Below are 15,830 nucleotides of genomic sequence, written 5' to 3' on the forward strand. Positions count from 1 at the left end.
TGCGACCACCCTGGGGCAGCTCCTCCAGCCCCCGGCTCAGGGCTGGGGGCTCGGGGCTGGGAGCCCAGGGCTGGGGGCTGGCTGGGGGCTGGGGGCCCGGGGCTGGGGGCTGGCTGGGGGCTCGGTGCTCGGGGCTAAGGGGCTTGGAGCTTGTCTGGGGGCTTGGGGCTGGGGGCTCGGGCAGTGGGTCACTGGGGCTGGGGGCGCAAAGCAATGTCACCCCCGTCTGGACAAAGCCCCCGTGCCCGGTGGGGCCCGTCCCCGGCCCGGAGGTGGGTCCGGGCCGCCCCGGCGGGGCCCGTGCTCCTTCCCCGGCGGGGCGGACGGGCCGGCGGAACCCCGCGGCGAGGGGCGGGGGGAGCGCCCGGCCCCGCACCGGGCACCGCAGCCGTCGAGCGGAGCGGGGCGGCCCCGGTGCCGGGTCCCGCCGGCGAGGGCCTTACCGGCGGGGGGAGCTGCGGAGCCGCCCGGTGCCCGGGCCCGGCCCCCCGCCCGGCCCCGCCGCCCGCCCCCGGCCCGCCCCGGCCCGCCCCCGCCCCCGCCGCGGCGGCGGGCGGCACTCGGCCGCCGGTGGCCTCGGCGGCGGCAGCGGCAGGATGCGGGCGGGCCGCGGCGCGGCGGGCGGGGAGGCGGCGGCCGAGGAGGAGGCGGCCGAGGCGGCCAAGCGCGGCGGGGCGGCGGCGGCGGCGGCGGGGCGAGCGCGGGGCCGCGGCGGGAAGGGGTCCCCGAACGGCGAGTGCCGGCGCGGGGAGCCGCCGCGGAGCCCCGGCCCGGAGCCGCCCCGGGAGCCCAAGGTCTCCTTCTCCTGCGGCGGCGGCGGCGCGTCCCCCGGCGGGGCCAAGGCGGCCGAGGAGGGCGCGGGCGAGGATGCGGGCGAGGAGGCCCGCGGGAGCCAGGCCAGCTTCATGCAGCGGCAGTTCGGGGCGATGCTCCAGCCCGGCGTCAACAAGTTCTCGCTGCGGATGTTCGGCTCGCAGAAGGCGGTGGAGCGGGAGCAGGAGCGCGTCAAGTCGGCGGGGGCCTGGATCATCCACCCCTACAGCGACTTCAGGTGCGCCCGGCGGGCGGGGGGCGAGCGGCAGCCCCGGGACCCCGCGCCCGGTGTCACCCGCGGGGACGGTGCGGCGGGGGGAGGCCGGGGGGGAGCGCGGAGCCCAAAGCCGGTCGCGCCGTCGGGGGAAGGGGAGGCCGGGCCCGGCCCCGGGAGAGGGCACCTTGAGCCGTGCCCGAGGCGGCGGTGCGGCTGCTGCTGTGCGGGGGGGATGGGGGTGGCTGGGCATCCCCCTCCCCAGCGGGCACCGCCGTGCAGGGCTGCCCGGAGCCCTGAGACCCCGCCAAGGGCACCCCCTCGTCCTTCCCGGGGCCTCGCACCGCCCGGCCCCTCTGGAGCCCCCCCCCCCCGCCCCGAGTTCTGCCCCCAAAGCATCTCAGGGAAGGTGTCCCCCTCCCCTGGCAGGACCGGGGGCTGTCTCTGCGGCCAAGCGGAGGCTCCCCCTCCCCCAAGGAGGCCTGATCATCCTGGCCCTGAGATTCGGGGAGGGATCCATCTCGCTCCCGAGGGGACCAGAGCCTCCTGATCCAGCCTGTGCAGCTTCCAGCCGAGGAATGGCAAAGCCGGGGGGGGGGGGGGAAGAACGTGCTGCAGCTCCCGCTCCCGTCCCCCCACCCTGGGCCCTGGGGGAGCTCCAGTGTGGGAAACGCTTCCCAGGTAGCGTGAGAGCTGCTGGGAAGGATGCATGGCTCAGGCTGGTGGCATGGCACCTGGTGGGGGTGGGTGGCTAAGACCCCCCCATTGGCATCGCTGGTGAGCCAGCCATTGGGGGCCCCCAGCCCAGCAACCTCAAAGGGGCTGGGGGAACCTTCGCCCAGAGGCTGGGGGGGACGAGGGGCTCGGCTCCCACTCGTTCTGGTGCGCAGGTTGGGGAGGCTCGAGGGAGCGTTCACTGGTGCTGGCATGGGGGATGCCGCTGAGCCAGGCCTCAGGGTCGCTTCGCTGCTGGTGCTGACTGGCCCCCACTGGTGTGGGGGTCCCTGGGGCAGGTGGGGTGGCTGTGGGCGGTGAGGTCTGCCCTGGCCGGGTGGGCTCGGGGCAGGGACCAGCACCTGCAGTGCCTGCTCTTGCCCTCGTGCGCTGCTCCTGGGCTGATCTGGCATCTTCCAGAGCAGCAGCTGGAGGCCCTCAGCATCCTCTCAGGGCTCTCCCCTTGCACAGGGGCCCTGTGCCCTTGTGGCAGACATTCCCATTGGGAACCCTCCGTGGGTATCCATCGGAGCCCCTTCCTTGGCTTGTCGGCTGGGCAGCAGGTTTTGCTGCAGAGCCAAGATGAGGAGCAGCTGCACCGCGCGGCCATGGCTGGTCCCGTGGTGGAGCCAGCTCTGCCATCCCTGCCGTGACTGAGCAGTGCGGTGGTGCCAGGCGGATCCCCGGCACCTGGGGGCTGCCGAGCCAGCGGACCCTGCCCTCTGCGCCGCCCCTGCTCCTCAGCAGCTGCGGGCTGTTGGGGGAGGTTGTGCCCCACTGTCCCCACCACAGCTGCGTCGGGGCCAGCGCCTGCCCCACTTCTCCGAGCTGGCAGAGCCATAGTGCTGCTGAGAGCGGGGTCTCCCTGCGGTGAGCCCGCGGTGGGAGCAAGGCCTTGGAGGCTTCTGTGGGGCGCAGCAGCATCGCTCCCAGGGCTGGCGCTCGCAGTGGGCGGGTGGGCACTGGTCCACGCCAGGGTGACCTTGGGGAGTCACCCTGGCCAGCCTGCCCCGCGCTGGCTCCATCCCTCCTGGAGTCACTATCAAGAGTTGATACCCATTGGGGAAGAGCCGCTGCCTGTGTTTGGATGCTGCAAGTGGCGTAGGAGAGTTCCCTGCCCAGCGGGGAGGAGCGGCAGGCAGAGCCACGGCATCGTCTGGGTCTACAAACGTGCACATAAACAGGATCGGCTCAACGCAGGGCTGACAGCCCGGCTGCGAGGAACCCGCGCCGCTTGTGCGTGTTGAGGACATGTGTCCATTCCACGTCGCCCTGCCCTAAAAAAAAAATGTTGTGTTTATCTAGCAATAATAATGGAGGATGAACCCAGTCATGTTTGCCCTGCAAAACCCATTTTCCCATCTTAAGATAAAATCATTACACATCTGCTTATGTGACATCATTTCATAATCGGAGTCCTTTAGTGATCCTGTCTCCTCATGGGCACCGCGCTGCCGTTATTCATGCAAAATTCAGGGGTGGACTTGCTCCAGGAATGAAAGTTGCTATTTACATGAATATTGAATTATCAGGAAGCAGCCTGGGTGGCTGGTTGAGATCCTGAGCTGCAAATCTGATAAAAGAGACATAAATGGTGTGCTGAAGTAGGCTGTGTCGAGCAGAGCCATGTCCTTTAGGGTGCTGTGCACAGATGTCCCTGTCTTTACCGCTTCTGGTCCTTATCAGTGGCAGGATAAAACCCAGCTAGCGCTGACTTTTTCATTGTGGCTGCTGGTGTTTCTGCAACTGGGGTGTTGCCCTTGGGGCGGGATTGGGAGCCTGGGGGGGCTGCATCCAGCCCTCGTTTCACAGTGACCTGGGGCACGTTGCTGGTCTGGCCCCAATCCTTATAGCCTGTACACAGCCGAGAGCCAGGCATGTGCAGGGCTGGGCGTGCATCAGCCAGGGCCAAGCAGGGGGTGGCCAGTCACGTTCCCAGGGGGGCCAGGTGCTCCCCCGGGGCACAGGAGCCCGGGCAGCTGGTGCTCCAGCCTGGTGGTCGATGCCTTCCCCCTGCTTGGTGGCGAGCGACTTGCATAAGCCCGGGAGGAGGGCTGAGCCCAGCGCCTCGCTGGATGCATCAGTAATGCGGAGAGCTGTGCGCAGCCGGTGATTCAGTGGTGCTGGTGGTGCCCGGCTCCCGATGACCACCGCGGGGCTGCCCGGTACGGCCATGCCAGCGTCCCCTCCTGCCAGCCTGGCACTCACAGCCTTCCACCAGGCGCGGGGCAGGGGCCGAGCTGTGGGGTTTTGCTGCTGGCGAATTTCTGTTGCAAGAGCTGGTCCCACACCTGAGCTAGAGGCATCCAGAGCATGCGGCGCCAGTGCTGCTTGGCTGGAGCCTTCCTCATCTGGAGTTAAAATGTTTTTTGGGGCTTTGCTGCTGCCTGGATGGTGCCACCAAACAGCTGGTGTCACGTCGGGGCTTCTGATCAGAGGGACTCTGCTGTTGCTCCCGACGCGTGTGCCAGCGCTGTGCTGGTCCCCGTGTTACCGTTCCCCCTGCTGAGGGTGTTGGGGAGCTCTTGACCCCTCTGCAGCATCAGCGTGGGGTGCTCGGACCTGGGGGCTCCTCGGGGAAGAAAGGCTGCAACTGACTGGGGCGAGTGTCGAGGTTTGGGTCTTTGAAAAGTTTGCAAAGCCTTTATGCCCCTGCTTCCCTCCCCAAGGACCCCCCCCAGGTAAAAGGCTTTTCCAGGGGAGAGCAGCAACCAGTCGTGCATCGCAACTGGCTGTACTGGGATGCAGGGATGCGGACGGCATGTTGGGCACTGCACCGTGCTGCTTGCTTGGCTCGGGCAAACTTCTGCTGTTGGCTTCTTAACCCACTTCTAAGAGTGACCTCATTTTTAAAATACAAGTTTTTAGTGCAAGTTTGCAAAGTGCCAATCCCGCACCAATCCTGCACCGATCCTGCGCTGCTCCCACCTGCTGGGCAGCCTGGCTGTTTGCTGCCAGGGCCCTGGTCTGGGCCAAGCGGCTCAGCCCTCGGGGGCACCTCCTGCAGAGCAGCCCGTGGGGGGGGCTTCGTCCACCTGGGCAGGCTGGCCAGCGGGCGGCTCGGTGCCCAGGCAATGGGGTTGCTGTAGAGAGGAGCGATGCGTGGCACCGAGCGTGCGGAGGTGGCTGGATCATCCCCCGCATCCCACCGGAGCTCTGTGTGGAGCTGAGCCGGGATGGCCCCGGTGTCCTGTGGCTGTGCCCCCCTGGACGGCTCAGGGGGGTTCTCCTGGTCCCCTCCCAGGAGGTAACAGCAGGCAGGCAGGGGGGCTTTGCTGGTGCGGCCGTTGGGATTGCCCCGTGCCTCTCTGGCCTCAGGGTCTCCATCAGGCTTTTAGAGGTGCTGAGGAGATGGGAGCTCTGTGGGGGGACGTGCCCTGGGGTCTCGGCGGGCAGGAGTGTGGTGAAGCCCCTGGGAGCTTGGATGGAGTCAGGGGGCTTCATCCCAACTCGCCTCCTGCCCAGGACCTGTGGGGCAGCACCGCTGTGCCAGGCTTTGGGTGGGCGATGGAGCAGGAGCGCAGCAGCCCCTGCTTACAGGGGCTTTGGGCATCTTCTGTCATCATCGCTGCCATTCAATTGGGTCAGAATCAAGGGAGGAGGGTGCTGAGGATCCTAATTAATTTGTTTTCAGATATTTTTAGTAGCCTGGATTGGATCTTTTTCTCTGTGCCCACACTGCCCTCCAAGGAAGAAAGCGTTGGCATCGCACCCAGGTCCCCAAAGAGACCTCGCAGTCAGTTGCGTGTGCTGGGGGGGGACCAGGAGCAGTTTATCTTTCTCAGCAGGCCAAATTCTGCCCTGGCTTAGCCAGATTGCAAAGGGATTTGAGCCAGTGGAGAGTTTTGCCCAGCTGGCATGGTTGTTTAATCTTTGTTCTTCACAGCTTTGCATGGCTAATGCCCCTGTGGGACTTGCTTTGTGCAGCAGGGTCAGTTTGCAGCGAGACATGCCGGGGGCTTTGCGGGACAGATCCAGCCCGGTGCTGCTGCTCCAGCCTCAGCGGTGGCTCTGCTGACGCTGGCATCTCTGGGGGGCTGTGCCATGTGGCAGGAGCCCAGGGGTCCGGCAGGGTCCCCCATGGCTGTGGCCTCACTGCCCACGGGGATCATGGGGCGCTGGAGCCGGTCATGCTGGCAGCCGGAGCTCGCCTGTGGGGGTGTGGGGGGAGCACAGCCTGCTCCTCCCAGCTGGCGAGGGTACCCTGGAGACAGCCCTGGGTGTGAAGTCATCCTTGTGCAGCAGTGACATCACTCACGGTTGCCACGGCAACGTCTCACATGGAGAAGGTGTCATTGGAGAAAGGTCAGGAGCTGGGATGCTCAGCTCCTTCTGGTCCTGCGCTAATCTGCACGGGCGGGGGGAGGATGGATCCGGCCCATCTCCCATTCCTGTGTGTGGGAGGTCTCCCCCTCATCCCCCCATCCCTGGCAGCGTGGCCGGGGCACCCCCTGCCCGTCAGCCCACAGCTCCCGGGAGCTCCTGCCTGGGGCGGGCAGCGTGGCAGGGTGGGCTGAGCGGAGATGTGTGGGTGAGGGTCCTGTGTGTCTGTGTGTGACTTGAGGAGCATCCCCCCCTCCTGCCCCCCCGTGCCAGTGCTGGGGTGCAGGGCAGGGGGGGAGCAAGGGGCTGGGGTACCCCCTCAGGGACGGGGCTGCTGTGACCTTGCAGATGCTCGGAAAGGTCATCAGTGGCCCGGAAGGTGGGGATGAGGAGAAAGGCGAGAAGGAGGCGGTCAGGCAGGAGGGGGTGGGGGCGGCAGAGCCGTGCAGCCCAGGCAGAGGTAAAGGCGGCCGCCTGCTCCTGCTCCTCCGCTGCCTGCCCAGGGCTGCAGGCGATGCCGGCTCCAGCTGCAGACCTACGTGATCTGCTGCTCCGGGAGCCACCGCGGCTCCTTCCATCGCTGTGGCTCCTTCCACCGTGGCCGCACGGCCGGGGTCCACCATGGAGCCCCCCCCTGCGCATCCCCAAATCCAGGACCACAGCCCGATGCAGTGAGGTGCTGGGGTGGGGTGGCCCTGGGGACTCTGTCCCCCATCCTCGGGTCCCCGCTGTGAGAGCAGGGAGGGGTGGGGGCTCTCCCGTCCTACCCTCCCCCCACAACCTTGAGCGCTGCCTGCGGGGAGTGCGGTGGCCTCGCCGTGGTGGGCGGTGTGGGGATGAGGGTGGTCCCCAGCCCGTGGGCTGCCCCAGGGCAGCTCAGCGCGAGGGTCTCCCCCACCGGTGCTGCCAAGCACCATCGTTCTCCCCGGTTGGGTGCTCAGGACGCACCTGAGGCCAAACCAGCCCAGCAGGAAGAGCCCCCAGCAGCAGCCAGCCTCCGGCCTCATCCTGCACCCCCTCTGCACTTGCGCAGCCCTACCTCAACCAGGGGCTGTGCTAGCCTGCGGGATCGGGCCCGGGGCAGCTGGGAGAGCAGGGAGCACCCCCTGGGGAATGGAGGGGGTGCCTGTGGCTGAGGCAGCATCAGTGACAGCACCCTGGTAGCACAGGTCCCTCAGGGCAGGCGCGGTGGCCGGGTCCCCTTGACGTGGGGGGCAGCTGCAGGGCGCTGGTGACACCCTCCTCCATCTGGTTGCTCCCCAGGTTTTACTGGGACTTCACGATGCTGCTCTTCATGGTGGGCAACCTGATCATCATTCCCGTGGGCATCACCTTCTTCAAGGAGGAGACCACAGCACCCTGGATCGTGTTCAACGTGGTCTCCGACACCTTCTTCCTGATGGACCTGGTGCTGAACTTCCGGACGGGGATTGTCATTGAGGACAACACAGAAATCATCCTGGACCCTGAGAGAATTAAGAAAAAGTACCTCAAGACCTGGTTTGTGGTGGACTTTGTCTCCTCCATCCCCGTGGACTACGTCTTCCTCATTGTGGAGAAGGGCATAGACTCGGAGGTGTACAAGACGGCCCGCGCCCTCCGCATCGTCCGCTTCACCAAGATCCTCAGCCTCCTGCGGCTCCTCCGCCTCTCCCGGCTCATCCGCTACATCCACCAGTGGGAGGAGGTAGGGGTCCCGTGGGATGCAGCCCCCGGTGGGTCCCTCCAGCAATGGTGGGACCGGCTGGGAGAGAGCGGGAGCGGGGAGGGGTCCCTGTGAGGGCGGTGGGGCTTGGGGCTGCCTGAGGTGCTGGTGGGTTGAATGGGGCCTGGGGGGCTGTGCGTGGAGCTAGGACCCACCCTGGAGGGGGAGAGGTTCTGGGTGTCCCCCACTCTCCCGTGGCTCTGTCCCCAGTGGGACAGCTGTGACATGAGAGCGCTCCCGCTCCGCTTCAGCGCGAAGGCAGCCCCCCCCCCCCAGCTCCTCAGGGGCTGCTGAGCTCAGCCGAGCCATGCCCTGTCTGTGCACGTGTGTGTGCACGCACACGTGTGTGTGCACGTGTGTGCCTGGGTGCTGGGGTTTGCACAGCTGGTCCCGGTGCCGTGGTACCGCACCACCCATGGGTGACAGCCTGGGCTGCCCCCTGCTCTGCCAGCAGCTCGACCGCGTCCCCCTGCTCAGCTCGATGCTGCTCGCCTCGGGGGCGCTGGGACCCCTGGGTCCCCAGGGCAGGGGGCAGGGTGCTGCCTGGGCTTGGCGCACCCAGGGTGGCGTGGGGTGCGAGGGGACGTGGTGCTGGGCTGGGGAGCGGGGTGCTGGGGTGCGGCGTGCAGCCAGCTGTGCCGCGTGGCTCTGGCACGTGGGCTGGTGCCTCCCGGCAGCTCCGCTGGCTGGGGCTGTGCAGGTGCTCGCTGCAGCGTGCAGCCAGCTGTGCACCCGCAGGCTGGAGGGGCTGCAAGGAGCTCCCCTCCTCTTCCTCCTGTTCTTTGCCACTGTGTGTCCCCAGGCCTGGCAAGGGCATGTGCCGGCTCGTGGCCAGGCATCCCTCGTGCAGGCTGCGGCAGGCGAGAGCCACCCGGTAGCACGGCAGGGACTCGCGGTGCAGCCTGGGCACGGTGACGTTGGCTCCGGTGGTTGCAGGGTGGGCACTGGTCCCTCCTGCACCTGCAGCCTGCAGAGACACGGAGCCACTCTGTGAGTTGGTGTGGGCACCGGGGGCTTGTGTCTGGCAGCGCCTGGCCGTAGGGAGCAGCCCCCCCACATCCCGGCCCAACGGCATCAGGGGGTCTGGCTCTGTCCTGGCCTGACCCTGTGATGGGGAAACCCCCCAGCCCTGGCACATGGCTCTTCCCACCCGGCTGAGCTCGGCTCCCCCAGCCTGGCAGAGCCCAAGCCTTGCAGCGCCGCTGGGGGCTGCCCCCTCTTCCTGGGGCAGAGGAGTTGGGGGACACAGTCCAGTCTCCCTCCCCGCATCTCCCTGCCCGCATCCCACCCTGCCCTGTGCCCTTCTCCCCCAGCTGGCGCTGGGTTCTGCTGCAGGAGCATCCCACGTCTCCTGCAAATCCCCCATCCCAAAGTGTGTCTGTCCCCCCCGGTCCCTCCCCTGCCAGGGCTCCAGCTCTGCGCCCTTTTCCCCGTCTGACTTGGTTGGGTGGTGGGTTATACCCGTGCATGGCTGCGTGGTGTCCTGGTAATCACGTCCACTTCTGGGGGACAGGAGGGGAGCACAGCCCCCGTCCCCGCCGGGACCTCACTGCCTGCTCTCAGAGGTGGCGCGGTCGGGGCTGGCGGATGGCGTGGAACCATCTCTGGTGGGGCTGGGGGTGCCCGGTTTTGCCCCCAGCAGCAGACATCACGCCGGCTCTGCCTCGTCCTGCCCACGCCGTGTGCCCTGCCTGGGCAGGCAGGCTCCGAGCCCGGGGCTGGGCGCAGGGGAAGGGGACCCTGTGCCCTTGCCCGTGCCCATGCCCTTGCTGTGCGGCTGCTCCATGTGATGCTGTAGGACTCCAGCCTTGAATCTACAGCGGGGAAGGGGGGAGACACTGGGGATTTCACTGCCAGGAGTTAATTTCTTATTTTCTTTCTTTTTTCCTCCCCTTTGAACTCACCTTTTCTGAACCCTAAAAATACTAAAGGAAAAGGAACAAGTCCTCAGCCTATTTGTACACGTCTCTAACCCCTGGGTTTGCCTGTGCAGGGCTCTGGGGCGAGAGGCGCTAAGGAGGGGCTGGGGGCTGGGATGTGGCCGGAGGGGGAGCCCTGCTCTCACCGGAGCTGCAGGCTGGTGCTGGGAGTGACGAGGGTCCTCAGAGCACCCAGTGTCCTCCCTTCGCCCACCCCTCCACAACCAGCGCTCTGGTCCTGGGAGCGCCGTGGTGGGTCCCGGTGATCACGGCTCCTTCCCGGGCTGGAGGCTCTCCCGGGGGGCTCTCCCAGGGTGTCATTGGTGGGTCTCAGATGTTGATGCTCTTGTAGCCCCCAGCCCTGGGGGGATGCAACACTGTCCCTGGGAGGATGCAGCCCTGTCCCCCCGTCGGGGTGGGTTCTCCGCAGCCACCCTGGCCATGCTCCCCAGATCGGGTCTACCTTCAGCCCTACCCTGAGGTGGGCACCTCAGGACCTTCTTTTCCAAAAGCCAGCCAGGGGCTGAGCCCTGCACCCGCTGCCCCGGGGTCTGCCCCCTTCCCTCCTCAGTGCCCAGTGTATCTGGCTCTCCCTGAGCATCCACCAGCGCTGGCTTATCCTCAGCAAAACTCGCAGCCATTAGCGCTCTCCGGGCAGCAGCGTGGCGGCATCCCTCTGGCTATAAATAGGCAGGTGGAGGGCAGCCACCCCGGGCTGGGGCAGCCTATTTCGGCTGAGGTCATGTGGGTTGGTGCCCCGAGCGGGGCTGGGCAGTGGGAGGACAGTCCCTGTACTCACCCTCTGCCATCCCACCCCGGCCCCTCCACCCGTAGATCTTCCACATGACCTACGACCTGGCCAGTGCAGTGATGAGGATCATCAACCTCATCGGCATGATGCTGCTGCTCTGCCATTGGGATGGCTGCCTCCAGTTCCTCGTGCCCATGCTGCAGGATTTCCCCCAGAACTGCTGGGTCTCCATCAATGGGATGGTGGTGAGTGCCAGCCCCCACCCCGCCGTGCTCCCCCCCTGCCTCCCCCTGGGTCCCCGTCCATCCCCGTGTCCTCGGGCCTCTCTCCAGTGACCCCAGGGGATGCCATCCCTGTGCCGGCTGGTGATGCTGTCCCGGTGGTGCCGGTGTGGAGGGTGCAGGGCACCCTGTGCTTGCTGCGGACCATCTCCCTGGCGAGGCAGCGGATCGATCTGGGCGGGCGGACGATGCTGACACTGCTCTCTGCCCCATCCCCTGCCGCCTTCTGCTCATTAGCAGCAAAGCTGCTATTAATAAATAATGGGCCACGTTTCTAATTGCTCCCTCTCAGCCTTGCAGCCTGCTGCAAATGGCTCTTCTCCCTCCGTCTGTCTCGTCCCGTTCTGCCGGTGTTTCCATTTCTGCTCTGGTCCCCCCCCCCCGCCTGGCTTCCTCCCCTTCCTCTTCTCCCTGTCTCATGCGTCTCCTGCCCTGGCTGCTTTGCTCCTGGGGGAGACCTGGGGCTTCATGTGGGGCCGGGCCAGGGGATTTCTGCCCCAGGTGCCACCAGCCTGTCCCATCTGCGGTTGCCTGCTGTGCCAGCCACGTCCGCAGGCTCCCGTGCATGAGTGCTGCAAGTGGAGTCCACAAACTCAGAGCTTGTTCCCATCACAGCATTTCACAGGGGCTTGCTGCGCTTCTGCCTATCAGCTTAAAAAAAAAAAAAAAGTAAAATGACTGAGTACCTAAAAGGAAGCCAGGTGGGCGGTGAGGTGCGGAAACGCGCTGGGAGTGGGAAGGAGCAGAGGTGAGACTCAAACCCAGCCATACCTGCCTAAAAATCCTGTTGCTGAGCGCTGCTGGGAGATGCAGGAGGAGAACCTGGATTGCCTGGGTCAGGGTGTCGTGCCTGCGCACGCACACGCGCGTGTGCAAGCAGCTGTGCCCCAGCCGTTGCTGAGCACCGCCACCATCCCTATCGCTGCAGAACGACTCCTGGAGCGAGCTGTACTCCTTTGCCCTCTTCAAGTCCATGAGCCACATGCTCTGCATCGGCTATGGGAAGCAGGCACCCGAGAGCATGACGGACATCTGGCTGACGATGCTGAGCATGATCGTGGGGGCCACCTGCTACGCCATGTTCATCGGCCACGCCACTGCCCTCATCCAGTCGCTGGACTCCTCCCGGCGCCAGTACCAGGAGAAGGTAGGATGGGGCTTCATGGGATCACAGCTCCTGTCGTGTGGAGGAAGGTCCAGGGACACCTCAGAGCAGCCTTCCAGCACCTCAAGGGGCCAACAAGAAAGCTGGAGAGGGGCTTTTTGCAAGGGCATGAAATGGTAGGACAAGGGAGGATGGCTTTAAACTGAAAGAGTGTAGATTTAGGTGACATATTAGGAAGAAATTGTTCACTGAGAGGGTCACGATGCGCTGGCAGAGGCTGCCCAGAGCAGCTGTGGGTGCCCCATCCCTGGCAGTGCTCAAGGCCAGGTGTGAACGGGGCTTGGAGCAACCTGGCATGCTGGAAGGTGTCCCTGCCTCTGGCGGGGGGGTTGGAACTGGGTGATCTTTAAAGTCCCATCCAACCCAAACCATTGTGATTCTGTGATACAACCCCCTCCTGGAGCCGCAGCAGTGCAGCCGGGCAGGGTGGGGGCTCCCTGTTGACACCGTCTGCAGGGCAGGGACGGGCGATGGAGCGGGACCTGACAGCAGGGAGGGGACCGAGATCAGCCCCATGGAGCGGGGACCTGGCTGGGGGGTCCCCGGCCCCAGCCCAGCTGGGCGCTGACACTGCCTCCCCCCACAGTACAAGCAGGTGGAGCAGTACATGTCCTTCCACAAGCTGCCTGCCGACTTCCGACAGAAGATCCATGACTACTACGAGCATCGCTACCAGGGCAAGATGTTCGACGAGGACAGCATCCTGGGGGAGCTCAATGAGCCCTTGCGTGAGGTAAGGGCCCCAAGGCTGGAGAGCTGGGCGTGGGATGCCACAGTGAGGATGGGGACTGTCGTCGTCCCCCCCCAGTTAGGGACCCCCTGCTCCCTGCCATGGAGGGGCTGTGGGACTCACCAGCTCCTGCAGTGTGTGCGCTGGCTTTGCAGCTCTGAGTGTGAGCGTGTCCACGCACAATCTGTGTGCTGGGGTGTCTGTGTGTGCTGACACCGCTGTGCTCACGTGCCTGCTCTGGGGAAGCCCTGTCCCTGCCTCCTGGTCCCTCACCTCCTTCCCCTGCAGGAAATCGTGAACTTCAACTGCCGCAAACTGGTGGCCTCGATGCCACTGTTTGCCAACGCGGACCCCAACTTTGTCACGGCGATGCTCACCAAGCTGAAGTTCGAGGTGTTCCAGCCAGGTGACTACATCATCCGTGAGGGCACTATCGGCAAGAAGATGTACTTCATCCAGCACGGGGTGGTCAGCATCCTCACCAAGGGCAACAAGGAGATGAAACTCTCTGACGGCTCCTACTTCGGAGGTGAGCGCTGGCAGGGCTGAGGCACCAGGATGCCCGCGCTGCCCTGGGGCAGCCACCGCCGTGTGGTTCTCACCCTTTGCTCCTGGCCCACCCCCATTTCCAGTCCTCGCTGGTGGAGTGTTGACCTTGGCACCGTTGTCTTCCCCCCAGAAATCTGCCTGCTGACCCGCGGCCGGCGCACGGCCAGCGTCCGGGCAGACACCTACTGCCGCCTCTACTCGCTGTCGGTGGACAACTTCAACGAGGTGCTGGAGGAGTACCCCATGATGAGACGGGCCTTTGAGACCGTGGCCATCGACCGCCTTGACCGCATCGGTAAGGCACAGAGGGCTCTGGAGGGGGGACAGCTGTGGCTGGGCTGGGGGGAGCCCTGTGTAGCCCCGGCGCGGGGTCTCACACGGTGCTCCCCGTCTCTGCAGGGAAGAAGAACTCCATCCTGCTCCACAAAGTGCAGCACGACCTAAACTCGGGGGTCTTCAACAACCAGGAGAACGAGATCATCCAGGAGATTGTCAAGTACGACCGGGAGATGGTGCAGCAGGCGGAGCTGCAGCAGCACACGGCCATGTACAGCCCCGTCCAGCCCCAGGTCACCTCTGCCATCGCCACCCTCCAGCAAGCCGTCGCCATGAGCTTCTGCCCACAGATGGCCAGCCCGCTGGTGGGCTCCATGGCCCTGGGCTCGCCCCGCATGATGCGCCGCTTGCAGTACGCCCAGGCCGTGCCCAGCCCCTTCGCCGTCTCCCCCGTCCTGCTGCAGCAGAGCCCCCCGCCGCAGCCGCAGCCTCCCCTGCCCCACGCCAACCCCTCGCCCTCGCAGGACCAGGCGCAGCCCGCGGCCCTGCCCGCCTCCACCAGCGCCTTCGCCGCCGCCGCGGCCAGCCCGCCGTCCCAAAGCCCCCTGGCCAGCCGGACGTTCGCCTACGGGGGGGGCGCCGGGGCAGCTGGGCTCCCAGCTCTCCCTCAGCCAGCAGCAAGCCCCCGGCTCGCCCCAGCGCCTGGCCGCCCACAAAAGCACGCAGGCGCTGCACACCAGCAGCCTCAGCCAGGATTCGCGGCCCCTGTCGGCCTCGCAGCCCTCCCTGCCCCACGGGCTGGCGGCCGGCAGCACCCAGAGCCCCCCAGCCTCGGCCCGCGAGTCCTGCGCCTCCATCGGCGGGGGCCCGGCCGCCGCCTCGCTGGGCCCCCCGGCCGGGCTGCGGGGCCAGGCGGCCTCGCGGGGGGCTCTGGCCCACCCGGTGTCGACGGGCTCGGTGCACGTGGGACCACCCGCCCTGCCACAGGACTCGGCGGCGGCCCGCAAGGATTCGGCGGCCAGCACGCCCGACACGGACCCAGCCAAGTCCCGGCTGTCTTCCAACTTGTGACCTCCGCGCCACGCCAGCCCTGGGGACAAACGCGCCGGAGGGGCCGCGGCAGTGAGTCCCAGCTGGCCCCGTGCCCGTCCCGTGCCGCCCCGACGCGGAGCCCCGGGTGAGGGCCACGGCTGCCCCGCCGGCGCCAGCCCCGCTCCCGGCTTCCCTCCCGCCACGCGCTGCAGAGCGGGGCAGCTGCCGGGGGGTGGGCACGGGGCCTCTGTGCCCCCACCACCACGGCGGGGGTCGGGCTGAGCCCCCCGCCCGCATCACCTCCGACCAAAGTCTGGCCCCATCTCCCACTCCCTACGGCGAAGCCCCGCTGCCCCCCGGCTGCCCCATAGAAGCCACCGCTGCATCATCCCCTGTGATCAACTCTGTGTATGATAGATATGACCTGAATCCGTACCTGTGTGTGTGCATCCGCAGGACACCTCCCCGGGGCTTTAGGCGCGCTGGCCGCCCCCCGGCGCGAGTCCCTGCCTCCCCTCCCACAGCCCCAAGGCGAGGGGTGATGGTCCAGGACTGGAGGTAAGTTGGTGGGGGGGTGGGGAGGGGGGTGTGTGTGTCTGAGGGATGGTTGCCCTGAGGCTTGAGAGCACCCCACGCCCACGCTGTCCCCCAGCCCCACAGCCAGCGCTAGGATGGAGGCAGATGCTGGAGCCTGGGGCCCCGAGCCCTGGGGCTGCCCCACCGGCAGTCCCCGCTTTAAGGCCGGGGGAGGCATACGCTGCGTGTACCGGCGTGCCTGCGGGTGTGTGTGTGCGCCTACAGATGCGTGTGCGGGTGTGTGTGCACGTATGCCTCTCGGCCGAGCACTCTGGAACCTTCCACGCTGAATGTACGCAGCAAGCGAGGGGCCGCGTGCCAGCCCGGCACCCTGAAGCTGCGCAGCCGGTGGGACAGGGCCCCGCTCCAAGCGTCCCCCTTCCCATCCAGCCCATCCTGTGCAATAAACGTCAGCAGCTGACAGAGCTACGCACGACTCCGTCTCTGCTTCTTCGCCACCGTCCCTCCCTGCCGTGGCTCCGGCTGCTCCCGCTCCCCTTGCCCAGGCCTGGGAGCCCTGCCACCGGGCACAGCCCCAGGCTGCAGGAGGCAGCTTTGTCCTTTGAAGAGCTGCTTCCCTGCCAGAAAAAAGGAAAGGTGAAAAGCCTCCTCCCAGAACGTTTTGCCCTCGCGAAATGCCATGTCCCTGCTCCAGCATCAGCAAGGAAGGAGCTGGGAGCGGGCTGCAAGCTGGAGCCTGTGGGGGTACAGGGCTCGACCAAGAGCTGTACACACTGCTCCAGCTGCAAAAATCTTAAAAACATCAGTTTTACAAGCAGCAT

The 15,830-nt window shown here is 66.4% G+C and overlaps 1 protein-coding gene across 1 annotated transcript; it reads left to right on the forward strand.

Moving 5' to 3' along the window:
* Positions 1-581: 581 nt before the first annotated feature.
* HCN2 (hyperpolarization activated cyclic nucleotide gated potassium and sodium channel 2) lies at positions 582-14,636 on the forward strand. Its single transcript, XM_040589149.1, is given in 9 exon segments — positions 582-1,051; positions 7,328-7,751; positions 10,523-10,684; positions 11,649-11,867; positions 12,472-12,618; positions 12,904-13,144; positions 13,295-13,459; positions 13,564-14,069; positions 14,071-14,636. Coding segments are annotated over 9 exon segments (2,760 nt in total). The 5' UTR covers positions 582-596; the 3' UTR covers positions 14,512-14,636.
* Positions 14,637-15,830: the final 1,194 nt, after the last annotated feature.

This window comes from Falco naumanni, chromosome 4 (genome assembly GCF_017639655.2).
Source record: "Falco naumanni isolate bFalNau1 chromosome 4, bFalNau1.pat, whole genome shotgun sequence".
NCBI classification, from domain to species: Eukaryota; Metazoa; Chordata; class Aves; order Falconiformes; family Falconidae; genus Falco; species Falco naumanni.